The 19,109-nt window shown below is 48.0% G+C and overlaps 1 protein-coding gene across 1 annotated transcript in view; it reads left to right on the plus strand.

Moving 5' to 3' along the window:
* Positions 1-19,109, plus strand: part of SLC6A11 (solute carrier family 6 member 11) — a 116,559-nt gene that overhangs the window by 17,961 nt on the left and 79,489 nt on the right. The window contains exon 5 of the mRNA XM_047780844.1: positions 8,270-8,402. Coding sequence (XP_047636800.1) covers positions 8,270-8,402 — 133 coding nt within the window. The remainder of the gene's footprint in view (positions 1-8,269; positions 8,403-19,109) is intronic.

Raw genomic sequence — 19,109 nt, forward strand, 5'->3', positions numbered from 1 at the left:
GTATTAGCTTAGGACTGGGGTTAGGAAATTCTGGGCCAAATTCCATTTGCTGTCTGTTTTCGCAAATAAAGTTTTATTGGACGATAGCTGTATTTTTCATTTACACATTGTCTCTGGCTGCTTTCACACTGCAAGGATAGAGTTGAATGGTTGGGAAAGACCATGTGCCTCGCAAAGCCTAAATCAGTGTCATCTCACCTCGTACAGAAACAGTTTATTGATCCCTGTTCTAGGAGAGCCTGGCGTATATAGATATCCATTGCACCTTTAGGTGGAAGGAACACAGGCTCTAGGACTACAGGTGGCAACCAAGGAAGCACTTGGTGAGGTTTTGTATTTGAGCTGGTGCTTGAAGGACAGGAAGAATGTTGAAGGTGTGTGGGAACTGAGAGGGACCTTCCTGGCCTAGACAACCGTGGAATGAATCGTGGAAAGTGGAAAAGTGCAGGGTGTGTTTGGAGACCAGAGGGGACTTCTGCATGGCCTGGGAGGAGAGTTTCTGCAGACCAACTTCATTGCGTAATTATCTTCCCTGAGTGACACCTTTCTGATCCATCTTCCCCAGGATGGGACTGTGGGTCCAAGCTTTGTCTCTGAAGTTGGACAGATGTGGCTTTAGGTTCTGCTTCTTGACTTTCTGGGCATGTTATTTCCCTAAGACACGGTTTTCCCATCCGTCAAGTAGGAATCGTGGTGACATTCACCTCAGTAAGCGTGAAGGAAATGCAAGCTGTCACTGTCCCCAACAGCACCCTTCTACCCTCTGCTGGCAGAGCCACCTGCCTTCCTCATCACAGTAGCTTCTGCTCTAAGGATGCTCAGCAGCCTGCAGGGAGTACCCAGTCACTGTCCCGAGGGAATGCATGATGCAAGTGCCTGAGTATCTTGCCCAGGAAGGTCCTTGCCCTGAGTCCCCTGTTGATTTAGGGCTTTGGCTGAAGGCCCTGCAGGAGTAGACCACCCCCAAACACAGGGAGAGTTGGGGGCCTGCACTGGGCTGGGGAAGCAAGAGCAGGACCCCGAAGGTGAATGGATTTTGGAGGAGACAGGGAAGGTGCATTTGTTTGGGTGATGGGCTCTCTTTTTTTGCTGCTTTGGGAGACCAGGAAGGAGGCCCGAGCGAGGCTATTTATAGCACAGCCCCTCAGCGCCAGCTTTTGGGGCGGCCTCCGAGTCCCTGGCAGCGCTCCCCTCCATGGCAGGTTAAAAAAAGGTGATGTGTTTGCCGGCTCCGTGATGGACATTAAGATGAGGCCTCCCCAGTCGGCCTCGGACCTATTCCCACACTGCCTCCCCTAGACTCTCTGCCATCCGTCTGTCTCTGCTTTCTCTTGTCCAGCCCCTCTGGCTCTGGAAGCTGAGTGTTCGGAAGGGAAGCACCAGGTGGAGGCTGTGTCCTTCCCTTGACTCAGCCCCTTTGTGTGGGACATGGAGAGGGCAGTGAGGGTGACACAGGATTGGATCATGGCCATTTTCTCTCTGACAGCAGAAGACACAGGGGAAGTCTTGAGTACGAGGTGTCTGCTTATGGGGTCATTGTCTGCTAAGACAGCAGGGAGTGTGGGCATCAGAAGAAGCTGGTTTCAGGTCCTGATCTAGGCCAGTTGCTTCACCGTTCTGGGTCTCAGTTTCCCCACCTGTAAAATGGGTCTGAGCATACCGTCACGGTAGTTACGTTGCTGTCGTCACTGTGAAGGCTGAGTGCAGTGAGGCACGAAGGCTCTTGGTAGCACTGCCTCAGTCCCCTCTGCTGCTGCCTCCTTCTTGTGCCTTCCTGGAAAGGTCTCTTGATAAGGATAGTTTGCCTTTTTTTTTCTTTTTATCTCTTGTCTTTATAGGGCCGCACCCGCGGCATATGGAGGTTCCCAGGCTAGGGATCTAATCGGAGCTGTAGCCACCGGCCCACGCCAGAACCACAGCAACACCAGATCCAAGCTGCATCTGTGACCTACACCACAGCTCACGGCAACGCCGGATCCTTAACCCACTGATCGAGGCCAGGGATCAAACCCGCAACCTCATGGTTCCTAGTCAGATTCATTTTCACTGCATCAGGAGGAGAACTCCTAATTTGCTTTTTTAAAAAATTTTGTTTTATGGCCACACCCATAGCATGAACATTCTCTGGTCAGGGAAGTGTTGAACCCAGGCTGCACCTGCTGACCTACACCTTAGCAGGATCCTAAAGTGGAATCCTTTAACCCACTGCACTGGGCTGGGAATTAAACCCATGCCTATGCGGTGACCTGAGCTGCTGCAGTTGATTCTAAACCCACTGCGCCACAGTGGGAACTCTAGATAGCTGGCTTTTTAAACTTAACTCTTGGGTTCCCCAACTCATTCCCTCTTATTCCTATAGACATGACGTCTCCACCTGTGGATTCTTTTCCTGCCACCCATCTCAGAGCTTCTACCTGCTTCTCTCCTGCCTCATCCTTCACTCCTTCATGTTTTTGGAACTTCCCCTCCCTCTTGGCTCTTTCCCATTAAGTATCCCAGTCATGCCAACCTGAAAATAAAATGAATGTAAGTTAAACAGCTCTTTTGCCCAGTGGCCAAGAACCACGAGCTTCTAACCCTGTCAGAGCAAACTTTCCCAAAGAGGGTCTCGCCTCCCGTCTGGTCCCGGACGCCATGCTCTGAAGTCTGCCCGCTGGGAATGAGCGTCTCTCCTTGCTTCACCCACTGCTCTGGTCCCCAATCCCACAATGCCCTCTCTCACACACAGCGGCTGCAAGGCCCTCAGCAGACAGGCTGCATCCCATTCTGGAATGCCCTCTCCCTCTGCCTCCATGGATGCCACCTTTCCTGTGGCTGCCCTGCCTCTCTGCTCACTCTTCCTGGTCTTTTAAAGGGCACCTCCCTCCCTCTCTGCCCTGTATATGATGGGCTCCTGGGGGCTCTGTTGTAGCCCTCTTCTGCCTACTTCTCCAGGTCGCCCCAGGGGGCCTCGTGCTCCCCCAGGACACCTGATGCCCAATGGCTCGGGGCTGAATCTCCTCCTTCCATCTCTGTTGTGACTTTTTCACTCAGAGACCCAGTTGCCTCTGGCCTTGAAGCTGCCTGGGTGTTCTGCAACCTCTCAAAATCACCTCATCTAAAAGATATATTCTCCACCTCCTCCTCCTCTGCCCTGCTTGACGTTTCACTCCTGCTCAGCTAATGCCCCACCCCCAATCCATCCAGCTACAAGCCCACTTCCTTGCTACCTGCCACCCCCCAGGTAGTCATTTGTGCCCCTGCTGCTCCCCAGCCCCCTGTCCTCTCCAGGGCCATTTCCCTACCTTAGTCCAGCCCTAGCCTGTTTATTGTCCAAATTAAGGCAAAAGTCTCTGGATTGAGTACCCTGCTCCATTCCACCCTTACTGTTCAATCTTTGCGCTGCAGCCAAAGAAAGCTTTCCCAAACAGGCATCTGATGAGGTCTCGCCACTTTTTAAGATTCTTCCAGGCTTCTGTCACCCTCAGGGTGAAGCCCCAGCTCCTGAGCAAGGCTCATCCCTCCAGCCTGGTCCTCGCCCCCTCTTCTCACCCTGTGTCCTGCTACACATGGTGCCCTTTTTGGCATCTCTGAGCCCTTGTTCCAGCCTCCCGGCTTTTGCCTTTGGTGGCCTTTCTGCCCTAAATGTCTCCCTCTTCTTTGTCACCCCCCACACACCCCAGGACCTCCCCACCCCACCCCCGCCTCCAGATCCTGGCCAGATCTGCAGCTTTTGCCTGACCCTGCTTTTCCCTGTCCTGACCCTCTCCATGCCCTGCTCTTTTCCCTTGTCTGTTCCCCAGTGGACCGTGAGCTCTTGAAGGACCCTCAGGCATTACACAGTACCTGACACACTGATGACACCTTAATAAGTATCACTTGAGTAAATTAATAAACATGCGAAGGACGTGTGCTGTGAACCCCTCTTCGCCAGCGCGCAAAGACGCATAAGGTAGCTTTGGGGTGTGCACTCACCATAGCTTTCCTTTATAAAGGAGAAAAGAAGGGGTGGCTTTATTGTCATGGGGGAGCCTAGGAGCTAGCACTAAGGCTGAGCCTAGATCCTCAGGTTCAGATCCCGGCCCTGCTGCTTGCTGGTGGTATGACTTTTGACAAGTTACCTAAGTGCCTGGGACCTCAGTGTCCCCATCTTTGAAATGAGGATAGCAATTTTACCTACCTCGAGGATTGTTGGGAAGGTGAGATGAGTTCCTGCTTGAAAAGCTATGGAAAGGAGGTATCATCCTTCCCACTTGACAGGTGAGGAAGCTGAGGCTCAGAGAGATGTGATCTCGCTCTCCCAGGGTCACACAGCTGCTCAGGAGCACAGCTGGGATTTGAGCCCTGCCATCTCTGTATGTGCCCAGGACTGGAGAATCAGAGGCAGTACACCTCCAAGCTCTGAGATGTCAGCCTCTGGGTGGAAATCTCTAGAAATAGTCTTATGGCCTGGAAAAAAAAATTGCTTCACGAAGCACCTGCTTTCATGCCTGGCTCACTGTAAGGCCACAGTATTACTCGGGTAAATGAATCCCTCCCAAGGGCCCCATCTAGTCTTCGACACTTCCCGCCCCCTGAATGGTGTTGGGAGGTCTGTTCCTGGGTCCTTCTTTGCCAGAGTGTTGGCAGCAAACTCTTCCTTATTCAGACCTTTCTTCTGCCTCAGCACTTCATGGGGGAGGGTCATTAAGAAAGTTTTTTCCCAGGAAGAGCTGTGCCTTCTCCAAGTCTCCAGAGTCGAGTGTCCCAGCCCCCATGCACTCAAAGGCTGCCCTTGTGGATTTGAAAACAACCCCACAGCCCTGCAGGCTGAGAACCTGGCCTCAGAGCGAGCCTTCTTTCTTTAGAAACTCAAGGTCCATGGCTAGTTAGAGTCAGTGCTGGTAAAACCTAAAAGAAAATAGTTTGAGGATGTTTTCAAATAATGTCTGGTGGAACAAAAGAGCAATTCATCCTGCATCGCTTTTAGTAATCTGCTTCCCATTCTGGGAATTAGATTGTTCAATTAAGCGAGAGGGCCCTGAAGCAGGCTGCATGACTCAAAAGTTTGCAGCATCCAAAATGTGGAAGTGAGGGCGCACGAGCCAGCTCAGTGCTGGCAGGTCTGCCCCCTTCTTTCTCTCTCTGTCCCGGTGCGGTTTCCAGTTTTCAGATTCTTTGCTCAGAAAACAACTGCAGCAACAAGAGGGCGTGTGCATGCACGCGCGCGCTCACTCACTTGCATGTGCAGCCCTGCTAGACCTGTCTCTGTTTCTTGAATGGAGAATTTGGAGTCCACAGTGGATGGGACAGAGCGAACCAGGGCATTTCTGCCGTGGCCTCTTTCTTTCCTGCTCTGGGTTGTCCTTTCCCATTCACCAGCTGATGGGCAGTTTGTAAGGTGGTAGGTGTATGTCCTTGGCTATGAGGCTGTTAGGCTGGAGACAAGGGGGTCAGTGAGCATCCTGATGTTCCTGCAGAATTTTGAGGGTGAGTGGGCGTGTCAGGGTTTTTCTCAAGGGAGAAAATCCATCCCGTCAGTAGCTTCCCAATGGACTCCTAATTCCCTCTCCAGGTCCGCTCCAAAAAACAAACAAACAAACAAACACAAAACCATCTTGGAGTTTGTAAATCATACCTTCATTACCAGGAAATTGTACTTTCACAGTGGTGCCCACGCCTTGCTGTGCATTAGCCATCCTTGGGTAAACGTAGCAAAAGTGCAGCTTCCTGGAAACTGTTCTCAAAGAATTTGCACTCCATGGGTTCAGGATGGGGCACAGGAATTTGTGTATTTTTGTCAAGCCCCCCACAAGGACCACGCTCTAGGTCCTGCTGCTCTGTTATAATAATAGATAATCTTGAAGGTTTCATTTAATATGCCCTATAATTTTAAAATGAATTAAAGCCAAAGACTGCCAAGACATAAGAAGCAAATGAAATAACTGTTATAACTAAGTGGTCTTCTTTCTTTCTCAAATAACTTGGACTTCTTTTTGCCCAGCTTTTCCTAGTGCAGGGCAAGAGCCATACCATGCATGCCTTTTTATCCTCACTGCTAATATAGTGCCTGATGCCTAGTAGATGCTCAATAAATATGTGTTTAAGTAGATGTTCTCCCTTTAGACTACAAGTATGAGCTGGTTTCCTTTTGAGTAAATCGCTGACTGCATGCAGCCCAATTTTATTTGGGGGCCAGCCCGATTTCTCCAACAGGGACTGGGGCTGGAGGGAGCCTGCAGACCAGCACTAATTGGTGTCATTGAGTAATTAACACAGAATCAGGCCCCAAGTGGATTCCCAGGGAGAGGCACTGAGGGAGGCTTTCATGCTCGGTGGGATGGGAACTGCTTTCTTAAAGGACATTCCCAGAGTACCCATGCGACTGGCATGGTCCAATAGGGGTGATTTGGCAGCTGGAATGGGGTTCATGGAGTGGGTTTGGAGGGGGGTTGTGTTGGTGCCATGGTTTTGCACAATATGGAGTGTGGTGAGTCTGACTTCAGAGAAACACAAACCCCAGGATGGGCTCTGGGAGCCAGGCCAGTGTCAACTCTGAAGGCTGGATAGGTCCTAAGGAAGGGCTGTGGTTGGTCACATTGGCTCAGCACACCCAGGGTGTCTGCTATCCTGTGGCTGGGCCCTCTGGGACACCCCTCCCTTTGGCATGCTGGTCAAGGCTCCCAATGATTCCTTCTCTGCTTCTCTTTCTTGCTTTTCCCGTCCGGCCCCTGGGCTCCAGCGTTCCCCAAGTATCCCATGCTCTGTGTTCTGGCCTTTGCTCATGCTAGTTCCCAGACCTACTACAGCCTTTACTCCCTCCTTCTCCTGGTAAACTCTACCATCCTTCAAAGTCAGGTTTAAATAGTACTTCTTCCAGAAAGTTTTCTCTGACCTGCATGGCAGTCAGGATAGCTTGGGTTATGCTACAGTAACAGAGATCTTAGTAACTTGAAGCAACATTGAAGCAACAGAGTTTCTTTCTTCTCTCTCTCTCTCTTTTTTTTGAATGAAAGATTCCTTAAATTCTGCAGTGCTTTACAATTTTCACAAGTTTCAAGGAGTTCCCATTGTGGTTCAGTGGGTTAAGAACTTGACTAGTATCCATGAGGATGCAGGTTTGATCCCTGGCCTTGCTCAGTGGGTTAAAGATCTGGCATTGCCACAAGCTGTGGTGTAGGTCACAGATGTGACTTGAATCTGGCATTGCTGTGGCTGTGGTGTAGGCCAGCAGCTGCAGCTCTGACTGGACTCCTAGCCTGGAAACTTCCATATGCTACAGGTGTGGCCCTAAAAGAAAAGAAGTTTCATACACATGATTTTATATAATCCCATAGTAACCACCTTTTTTAATCCCCCTCTACTACCCCTCCCCCCTACTCTCTCCCCACTGGTAACCCCTAGTTTGTTCTCTGTATCCGAGAGTCTGCTTCTTTTTTGTTTTATTCACTAGTATGATGCAGTGGAAATGAATCTGACTAGTATCTCTGAGGATGCGGGTTTAATCCCTGGCTTCACTCAGTGGGTTGGGGATCTGGATTGCCTTGAGCTGTGTTGTGGGTCACAGATGTGGCTCAGATCTCACGTTGCTGTGGCTGTGGTATAGGCCGGCAGCTGTAGCTCTGATTTGACCCCTAACCTGGGAACTTCCAAATGCCACGAATGCGGCCCTAAGGCAAAAAACCCCAAGAAAACAAACAAAAACAAAAGAATGATATCGTAGAGTATTTGTCTTTCCACAGAGCTTCTTTCTTGCTCATACATAATGTCTGATGGGGGCGTTGGGAGGCGGGTGCACAGGAGATCTTGTAGTCACTTAGGAACCCGGACTGCTAGAGGTCCACCTTGACAGGCGCTTCTGTTACGATGGCAAGACTAGAGCAAAGAGAACATGGCAAACCACACCCCCTGGCTCTGAATGCTTCTGTCTGAAATGACATGTGTGTCATTGGCCAAAGCAAGTCCTCTGGCCACTGCTGAGTTCAGTCCTGCTGTCTCTTGGCATCTCTGAGGTAGGCTGGGTACTTCTTGGTCTTCCCAAAGCCCCTGTGCATCTTCCAGTGTGGCCCCTACCATACTCTTCCATAACCAACTGCTAATCAGCCCATCTTTCTCCCACACAGTGAATCCATGAAGGCTGTTCCTTTCCAAGACCCCCAGGTCCAGCCCTGAGTTTGGCCCAGAGGAGATGCTTAGCAAATGATGGGGACCAAGTGAGCTGTCCCTGCCCCTCTGAGCACGTGCTTTGCCCAAGGTGGGGTCAGGCTGGGCTGTCTCCAACCCCCATGACTCTCAGCCCTTCGTTCTGTAGGCGCCGGGTCCTGGCCATCTCAGATGGGATCGAACACATCGGGAACCTTCGCTGGGAGCTTGCCTTGTGTCTGCTGGCAGCCTGGACCATCTGCTACTTCTGTATCTGGAAGGGGACCAAGTCCACAGGAAAGGTAAGAGGTGGGCCATCAATGAGCCATGGGCAGGAGACCGGACAAGTTGTCCCTGTACAAGCGCACAGGTGGCCCAGAGAGTGCCAGGGAGCCCAGGTTGCAAAGGCCAGCTCTAAGTTGGGGGCTAGGAGGAGCACTGGACAGGGAGTCCATTCAGGAGCCCAGAGATAGAATCCCAGTCCACCACCTAACTTGCCACATATCTCAGGGCTTTTCACTTCTACTGTCTGAGCCTCAGTTTGCTCACCTGTGAAATAACAAAGGTCTGTCCTATTTTCTTATTGAGTTGAGAGTCATATAAGGAAAGAAGAATTACGGTGCTTTCAAGGAGTTCTAATTGTAGCTGAGCTGGTTAAGAATCCAACATAGTATCTGTGAGGATACAGGTTTAATCCCTGGCCTTGCTCAGTGGGTTAAGGATCCGGCATTGCCATGAACTGTGCTGTAGGTCACAGATGCGACTTGGATCTGGTCGCTGTAGCTGCAATTTGCAGTTGCTGTAGCTGCAATTTTGACCCCTAGCCTAGAAACTTACATATTCCACCAGGGCGGCCATTAAAAAAAAAAAAGAAGAAGGAAAGAAAAAAACCAAGTCAGGGGAGAAAAGGGCGTCCAGTGAGTACGGTATCTGTGCCACAAGGATCAGTAGAGGTTTTAAGTATGTAGCTCATGGCCAGATCCAGGCCACTCGTGTATTTTATTTTAAAAACAGGAGTGGAGGTGGGGAGTATTAGTTACCAAGATTGAGAAATCAGGAAATTTCATGTGAAATATGTACAAAAAGAAATATGACTCTGTGATCTCTTAGAAAGCTGAAAGATGGGACATCACTGGGCTTGCATTCCTATGGGGCAGCATTGGTGGAGCGGAGCAGCAGCCGCCTCCTCCCCTATCACCCCTGATGCTGTGGCCGAGTGTCAATGTATTAGTTTCTTCTTTTGTGATACTCATTTTTGGTTGTGAAAAACAGGAAAAGAAGGCTTTGTTTTAATGCCTGGTCACCTTGACTGTGTCACTCGTTCCCTGTCCGCTTCGTTTGCAGTTGCCCATAAACTCCATTCTAAGCCATTGGCTGGGGCAGGGGCTACAGACAAGCGTCCAATGAAAAGGAACTTAACAACCCTGGGGTTGTTTACAAAGGATGGTCCCCTCAGCTTTTATAGTGGTAGGTGGCGTGAAGAGGAAATTCCTAGAATATGAGAATTGGGTGGACCTACAGTAGTGAAGTTAGGAAAACATAGAAGAGATCACCCCAAACCCTGAGCCCTGGACTGTAAGGAGGCTGAGGACGTTCTAGAAAGTAATCATAAATATGCATGGGGGACCGTGAACAGATATGCTTACGTCCCTTCAGCCAAGATGATTTTGCTGATCTTTTGCTTTCTCTGGTTTGTATCATAAAGACAATAGGATTTTTCTGTTTTTACAAATATAAAAATCATTGTGTCATTGATCTCCTACTTAAGACTACGTGCATACTTCTCCCACCCACTCCTTGCAGCCTCTCTGGCTAAAGGAGAGGAGGCGGACTTGAGGGGCCAGGGGCCTGGAGTCAGGGTCCACTTCTCAGGGCTGCCTCTCACTGCCTGTGACCTTGGACACATCACTTGACTTCTCTGTTTCCTCTTGTGCAAGGCAGGGGTTGATAAGTGAGCCCATCTCCTGGGGTAGCTGCAGGAATGAAATGTGAGGCTGCATATTCAGCACTTAACAGAATGCAGACCTGATTGCACGTGCTGAATAAATGGTGGTTTTAAAAAATCCTGTTATAAAATTTATTCGTTCAAGAAATCATTTCTGAGTATCTGCTTGATACCTTGAGTTATTCAGTGAGTGTCTAACGATGAATGAAACACAGCCTTTACCCAACCCAGATGACTCTCGAAAGTGCTTTGTGAACCATAAGGAGAAGGGAGGAGGTGTCAAGGTTGGTGCCGTATGATTATTGCTTTTCCTACTATTACCCCCTTGCAGAAGCTCATGCTGAGCCAATGGGGCTTGGCTGGGTGGCACTTGTGCACAGTTGTGAGGAAGGCTGCACGGATGAGGTTTTGGTGCATGCACACACACGGGTTGTCCATGAGCATGTGTGACCTTGAGCTCTAGGGCCTGGATGTGGGCCATGGCAGAATTTGGTTCCACTCAGTCGTCAGGAGGAAGCTCAGTCCACTTGCCATGGGCTGAGCCCTCGAGCCTGGGTGTCAGAGAATCCCAAGGCAGGGACCAGGTTTCAAGGAAGGACCAGCAGTCTCCCTTCTGAGAGATTTCAGAAGAGGTTTAGGGAAGTCAAGATCATGGTTATTGAGTGTTTCCCTTGCCCATTCCATTCAGAACTTGAAACAGCCTCATGATGAAGGGGTGGCTACCATTATCTCCATTTTACAGATTATGAAACTGAGGCTCATCAGATTATATAACTTGCTTAAGGACCCTCAGGTAGGGGAGGGAGGGCTGGGATTAATCCCAAGCCTTGGTGACTGCATAGCCCATGCCTCTGGATGAGTGCACCATCATTCCTGCTGTGTGTGACATGGGGACAATGACAGTTTCCTTATGGATTGGTTATGAAGAGGGTGTTAATGAGATAGCCTAGCACATAGTAGGTGCTCAGTCATTGTTGGTTGCAGCTGTATCTAAATGGTGCTATTAAGGGAAATGCTGGGGTCATATGAGCAATTAACTTTCCCTAAAAACTGGGTTTCATGGGCTTTTCTGTGTTCTGAGCCCAAGGCCAGGGTACATGTTGAGGATGAGATATTGTTTGCTGGATCTCCAAGGTTTCTTAGAGATTAACTGGTCCATCCACACCCTTATTTTACAGATGAGGAAACTGAGGCTCAGTGAGCAGAAGGGATGTGTCAGGTCAGGAGCTAGTCTAGTGGCCTAGCTCCCTTACTATAGATAAATGATGAGGTTCTGGGTGTCACACCTGACAGTTCAGGGAGCAAGGAGACCTCGGATCAGCACTTGGGCTCTTTAGAGGAGGGTCCGATGCTTCAGTGACTATATATTACTCCCCTCACCTTGGACATGAGCCCAGTGTCCAAAGACTCTTTGAATTTTGGATAAAAACAGCTAAAAATAAACACAGGGTCATCTTCCTGAGTGGGCAGAGATTGCCCTTGCCACCTGCCTGCGGAACCCCAGCCAGAGCCACTCTCACGAGTCGGCTCAGGGAAGAGGGAAAGTTCTATCTTCCCACTTTTGTCCAGGCTTTTGTCCTGGCTTTTGTCCTGAGCTGGTGTTGCTTCTTCATCCCAAGTTGTAGCCCAGTCTCCATACATGGGCCTCAGCAGAAATTTCTGAAATTTCATTACCTTGAGCAGAAGTTCCTGGCCCCATCCCATCTCCAAGGCAAAAGCTATAACTCAAACTTTAACTCAGTTGAATGAGGACATCCCCTGCCCAGGGAGCAGATGCTGCAGGCTCATCCTGGTAGGTGGTTTTCTAAGTGGGGATTTGGGATCAGGTCACAGACAAGTAGCTGACAGATGAGGCCAGGGCAGGTGCCCAGGTGAAGGTGTGGCAGTCCTCTCCAGTGGCCTGAGGGACAGTGTGTGGGCCCTGAGGCCATGTTGGCATCAGTGTCCCCCATAAGGACAACCACTGCCTGTGACCTTCAGCTCTATCTCTTCCTATGCCATCCTCTCTGCTTTCCAACCTTCTGATGTCACAGAGCCCAGCACTCAGAATCTGCAAGGGTCCAAGTGAGCAACCCACACTCTCAGAGGAGGCTTCTCCAGCTGGAGAGAGTAGCTGGGTTCCAGCTTCAGTACAAAGCCACACGATTGTTGCTTAATAAACTCTTGTGGAGTGGATGGATTCTGCCTGGGCTGGGGCCCCCGTGACGTGCTGGGATGCACTGGAGAGGATGGTGTGCTGCCTCTGAGGGCGGGCACAGACAGATAATGCAGTTATGATTCCGCTTGTTAGTGCTGGCATTAAACAACAGAACAATTAGAGAACCAGGTCATGTGAGCATGAGGGTTCTAATGGTGGAGACTGGCTTGGGAATGCCAGAACATAGCATGTCTGAGCTGGAAGAGTTTACGTCCAAACCCTATTATAAAAATAAGGAAGTGGAGGCCCAGAGAGGCTGCAAGATTTGCCCAAGGCCACCCAGCTTGGAAGGAGCAGAGCAGGAGTCAGATTCAGGTCTGTCTGCCTTCCCTAAGCTTGGTGCTCTTCTGATCTACTACATGCAGCTGAGAGTTCGTGTGCAGGCTCAGGGAGAGCACATGGGTCCGATTGCTGAGCGTGTGGCAGGTGCTTAGTAAGCCATTTATTTTCCTGCCCCAGTTTTAGTTTGACACAGTTATTCTTCCTCTCTGTCCTGACAACACTGGAAATTCCCAGAAGTCTGGATTTAAAAAGTAAGTAAGAACATCTTTCAATTGTCTGTTAAGTCTTAAGAAAAGGTAGGAGGAAACTCTAGGCTGTTTATAGCTTGTCATCTTCTGGATGATAGACAGGTTTCAAGTGACAAAGATGTAGAGACCTCTTTTGATTTTCCTGTGTCCTTGTTTTGTTTGTTTCTTTTTCTTTTCTTTTTTTTTTTTTTAAGGGCCGCACCTGAGGTATGTGGAGGTTCCAGGCTAGGGATCCAATTAGAACTGCAGTCGCCAGCCTACACTACAGCCACAGCAACTCGGGATCTGGGCCATGTCTGCGACCTACACTACACCTCACGGCAATGCCAGATCCCCGACCCACTGATCGAGGCCAGGGATCGAACCTGCATTCTCATGGATACTAGTCGGATTGGTTTCCACTGTGCCATGATGGGAACTCCCTTTTTTTTTTGTTTTTAAATAATATATTTTTTTAAAAAAAGAACATATTTTTTAGAAGGTTTTAGGTTCGCAGCAAAATTAAGCAAAGTAGAGGGATTTCTCATATATTCCCTGTCCCCACACTGCATAACCTCCTCCATTATCAGTATCCCCCAGGAGAGCAGTGCATTTGTTACAACTGATGAACCTACATTGACACATTGTAATCTCCCAAAGTCCTCAATTTACATTAGGGTGCACTTTTGGTGTTGTACATTCTGTGGGTTTGAACAAATGCGTAATAACATGGATCTACCATCAAATCATACAGAATAGCTCCACTGCCCTGAAAATGCCGTACTTTACCTCTTCATCTCCTTCCCGTTCCCACCCTGGAAACTACCAAAAAACAATCTTTTTGCTGTCTCCATAGTTTGGGCTTTTTTAGAATGTCATATCCTTGGAATCTTACTATATGTAGCTTCTTTATTTTTTGTTTTTTTATTTTTGTCCTTTTAGGGCCACACTGGCGGCATTTGGAGGTTCCCAGGCTAGGGGTCAAATTGGAGCTGTAGCTGCCAATCCACACCACAGCCACAGCAACGCCAGATCTGAGCCACATCTGTGACCTATACTGCAGCTCACGGCAACACCACATCCTTAACCCACTGAGAGAGGCCAGGGGTTGAACCCGTGTCCTCATAGATACTAGTCAGGTTCATTACCACTGAGCCACGACGGAAACTCCCTGTATGTAGCTTCTTTAGATTGACTTCTTTCACTTAGTAATGTGCATTTAAGTTCCCTTTATGTCTTTTCATGGCTTGCTAGCTCATTTCTATCACTGTGTAATATTCCATTGTCTGGTTGTACCACAGTTTGTTTATCCATTCGCCTATGGATAGACATCTTGGGTGCTTCCAAGTTTGACAATTATGAGTAAAGCATTTGTATACCAGTATTTGTGTGAGCATAAGTTTTTTACTCCTTTGGATAAATACCAAGGTAAGAGTATATTTAGTCTTGTACAAAACCACCAAACTATCTTCCAAAGTGGCTGTGTAATTTCACATTCCCACCAGTGTATAAGAGTGTCTGTTGCTCTGCTTCGTCATTTGGTGTTGTCAGTGTTTTGGATTTGGGTCATTCTAATAGGTATGTACTGGTATCTCTTTATTGTTTTAATTTGCATTTCTCTGATATCATGTGAAGGTGAGGTGTCTGTTAAGGTCTTTGATCCATTTTGTAATCAGTTGTTTGTTTTCTTATGGTTGAGTTTTCAGAGCTTATTGTGACTTTTTTTAGGATAACAGTCCTTTATCTGAAGTGTCTTTTGCAAATATTTTCTCTGGTCTGTGGGTTGTTTTCATTCTTTTGACATTATCTTGTGCAGGACAGAAGTTTTTAATGTAATGAAGTCCGGCTTATCAACCAGCTCTTTCATAGATTGTGCTTTTGGTGTTGTACCTTACCGAAAGTCTTTGCCATACCCAGAGTCATCTAGGTTTTCCCTTATCTTCTACGAGTTATATAGTTTCTCATTTTACATTTAGGTCTGTGATCCCTTTTGAGTTAATTTTTGTGGAGGGCATAAGATGTGTGTCTAGAATTATTTTTGCATGTAGATGTCCATTTGTTGAAAAGACTGCTCTTTCCCTGTTTTTTTATTTGTCAACCAAATCCATCTTGCCCATCCCTGCCACCAGGTCCTCCATCTGGTCTCAAGGGCCTGAAACCACTAATTCATTTTGACAACTTCTCCCTTAACCTCTCATCAAATCATTTCCAGGGTATAATCACCCTGGAAAACAACCTGTCCTCTCCATTTTTATTGTCCATCCATCTACTCACCCTCCCACTTGGACATTCAACAAATAATGAGCCCTTAGTAGCTCCCCAGAACTTCCAGGGTGAAAAATGCTCTTAGAATTTCCCTTTCACACATATTGCTAACATGCAGAGTGACATAACTGAAATCGTTTGTAGTCTAAGAAACAATAATTTCAAATAAACTCAAGGTGTTCCTATGTTTATTCTTTATCTTACTACAGCGTGGAAGCAACATTAGGGTTTTGCCATATTTTCCTAGTACCTGCTGTGCATATTTGTTCAAGACTGAAAAACTGGTGCTTACTTTGTGTCCTTCTCTTGTGGCTTTGCTTGGCCTTAATCTGATCCAGGAATCAGCCAGCACTGGCCTTAGGGCCAAATCCCACCTAGGGCCTGATTTTGTAAATAAAGGTATATTGGAACACAGCCACATTCCTGTCTTTCTGCATGGCCTACAGCTGCTTTTGTGCTAGTACGATGGCAGAGTTGAGTAGTTACAACAGAGTTTGTGTGACCCAGAAAGCCTAAAATATTCACTATCTGGCTCTTCACAAAAAAAAGATCATCTGTCTCTAATCTGTTAAACTAATTCATGCAAACTGTTTGCCACATAACAAGAAACTAACATCTAAATTGCTGTCACCCAGGGAGTTCCTGTTGTGGCTCAGTGGGTTAAGAACCCAACTAGTAACCATGAAGATTCGGATTCAATCCCTGGCCTCACTCACTGGGTCAAGGATGTAGCGTTGCCGTGAGCTGTGTTGTAGGTCACAGACTTGGCCTGTAGCCTGAGTTGCTGTGGCTGTGGTGTAGGCCAGTAGCTATGGCTCCGATTTGACCCCTAGCCTGGGAACTTCTACATGCCACAGGTGCAGCCCTAAAAAGAAAAAAAAAATTACTGTCACCCAAAGCATGAACCATTTGAGAGGCTGAAAGGTTACAGTGATGGTTTGCAATGGTGAGTTTTCCAAAGGATGCTTAAAAACCTCACCCCAGCCTTTCCAGCTCCCAAATATGCTGGGGTTTGTTTTGTTTTGTTTTTTATCTAAATGCTCACTTGCTGTAGATGTTACTCATTTATTCTTTTATTCATCCAGGAAGTGTTTACTGCTCACCTATTAGGTGCCAGGTACCAGTCTGGGGGCTCTTTTCAGTGGTGAGTGAACCAGCCAGTGAAGCTGTCAGTGGGGGAGAGTGAGTAGCTGTGGAAATGCTGTGGGCGGAGAGCAGGGGCCTTGAGGGGAAGAATGAGGGCAGGACTCCTTAGGGGGGCCCAGGGAAGGCCTCCCTGCCAGGGGCCCCCATCTGTAATGGGAAGAGTGGGAAGGGATTGGCAGGTGAACAGCGCAAGTGAAATTGCCAGGTGGAAAGGACCTGGTGAATCTGAGAGGTGAAGCCAAGGTGGGGTGAGATGGAGTCAATGTTGGCACGTGATAGGGCAGGGGTTAGACCTCCCAGCTGTGGGGAAGGGCCAGGGACTTTATTTGAGGGCACTGGAGGGCCACTGAAAGAAAGCTTTTAAGTAGGAGTGGTGTGATCTGACTTTCATCCTTGAAAGCTGGCTCTGGGTATTCATTGTGAGTGGATGGGTGGGGACAGAGGCTGTGGCAGCCGTGTTAGTGGGTGACCAGGGCAGAGGTGCAGTGGGAAGAAGAGCAGTGGTCAGATCAAAGACACCTGTTGGTGTGGCCTCATCGCCCTGTGAGGAGTTTGAGGCCTTTCTCTTTTTGGACTTTGAAGGGGGTGACTGGCCCTGCTCTTGCCTAGACACTCTGCTCTCTGCAGGAAAGCCAACCCTGCCCACCATAGTCAGGTGTCCCTTGGCGCTGCTCCGCTCCCTCCCCGGCTGGCTCCTTGCTCTGTCCCCCTGCCTGTCCCTTCTTCTGTCCTCTTGGCAGCAGATGATTTATGGATTTTTCCCTCTCATTTCCTGGTCTCCAGGAGCAGGACTTGGGAGGGGAGGGTGCTACCAAAACAATTGTGGTCCCTTCCCTTCTCCTCCAAGTACCACTTTAAAGGAAGCTGCAGGATTAGCCGAGATTTTAAGAAGAATCCTCTTTTCACTGCTTTAGGGCACTGTTTTTATCCTTTTCAGAGTGCCAGGACACCAAGGCAGGAAAAAAGAAAACACACACACAGACAGACGCACTCATACAGAAACAGCTGCAAATAGCCTTAAATTGATTTTTTTTCTTTTTCTTCCTTCGTTCATCAACTAGCAGAGGAATTGGAGGTGGTACAAGGACTCTTTTTTTTTTCTTTTATGAAATATAGTTGATTGACAATATTACATTTTTTTTCAGATGTACAACCTAGCGATTCAATATTTTTTATAGATTATAGTCCATATAAAGTTATTGTGAAATATTGACTATATTGCCTGTACTGTATTAACATCCTTGTAACTAATTTATTTTATGCCTGGTATTTCGTACCGCGTAATCCCCTTCACCTATCTCACCCCCTTCCTCCTGGTGACCCTTGGTTTGTTCTCTGTATCTATGAGTCTGTTCCTGTTTGGTTGTATTTGTACAAGGACTCTTTTCTTTTTTTGTAATTGAAGCGTAGATGATTTACAATGTTGTGTTAGTTTCTGGTGTACAGCAAAGTGATCAGTTTTATGTGTACATATATTATGTACATACATATATGTATTCTTTTTCACATTCTTTTCCACTATAGGTTATTATAAGATATTGAATATAGTTCCTTGTGCTACACAGTAGGGTCTTGTGGTTTATCTGTTTTATATAGTAGTGTGTATCTGTTAATCCCAAACTCCTAATTTATCCCTCCTCCCCCTTTCCCCTTTGGTAACCATGAGTTAGTTTTCTGTCTCTGAGTCTGTTTCTGTTTTGTAAATAGGTTCATTTGTATCATATTTTAGATTCCACAAATAAGTGATACATGATATTTCTCTTCCTCTCTCTGAGTTACTGAGTATGATAATCTCTAGGTCCATCCATATTGCTACAAATGACAATATTTCATTGCTGAGTAGTATTCCATTATGTATTTAAATATGCCACATCTTCCTTATCCATTCATTTTTATCCATCCATGTTGATGGACATGTAGGTTGCTTCCATAGTATAATGACTCTTAAACAGTCTGTGTCCTCTGCATGATGATAATGGTAAGGCACATGTTTTAAGTGGCACTTTGACCCAGGCCCTGGCTTAAGGCCCTTGCTACATTAACCCGTTGAGTCCTTACAGCAAGGCTATAAGAAATGAACTATTGCTAGACCCATTTTGCAGATGAGACAAAGGTTTAAGGGCTTAAGCTGCTTGCCCAAAGATCATGGGAGATCAGGTCCCTTCAGGATCAGGGAGGAGCAGGGTGGGGCCGTTGGCAGGTGAGGGTGCCTGCTCAGCCAGCTTATCCTAGAGTTGCCAGTTGGTGATGCAGTCTGAGGGGTCATCAGCAGCTCCTCCCCTGAGTGTGTGCCTTTTCCTCCCTCCCTCCCACTACCACCAAGGCGGGTTGGAGTTGCCAGCAGAGAACCATCAGGAGCGCCACACAGAAAATTTATTCTTCAGGAGCACCCTATAAAATGGCTAATGGATTCAATGAGGCATAAAGCAGGAGTAAAGGGGGCAGGGGGAATAAAAGGGAAAGATGTGTGAAAGGGGAGAGAACAGGCCCAGGAAGGGAACTGGGCAGCGCTGTCTCTCGGCCCTCAAGTGGCCTTTGTTGCAGCCTGAAGCAAGCGGGACGGGGTTGGTCGTGGGGCTCTCCCAAAGCAGGCTGATGTCTGCATTCAGAGAGGAAACTAGAGCGTTCATGAGATGCATGCAGAGAGCCCTGCGGGAAGATCCCCTGCCTTCCACCCCCAAAGCCTGAGGACACCCGAAACCACTGCCGAGGGGCCTTTGTGCGGAGTTGGGAGCACTTCTCACACAACTGGTCTGGGGAGAGCCGAAGATTGTAACATTAAGTCAAAAGAGTTTAGCGTCTTGATTCAACCCTTTCTTTGGCCTTGAATGACAGCGCTTCACCTTTAGCGGGAACCCTGGCAGCGAGGAAGGTTGGAAAAGAGGGAAGCTTTGCAACTCAGTAATACCAGCTTTATTAAAGCACAAAGGCCCCCCAAAGTCCGAGT

Source organism: Phacochoerus africanus, chromosome 1 (assembly GCF_016906955.1).
Source record: "Phacochoerus africanus isolate WHEZ1 chromosome 1, ROS_Pafr_v1, whole genome shotgun sequence".
Classification (NCBI taxonomy): domain Eukaryota; kingdom Metazoa; phylum Chordata; class Mammalia; order Artiodactyla; family Suidae; genus Phacochoerus; species Phacochoerus africanus.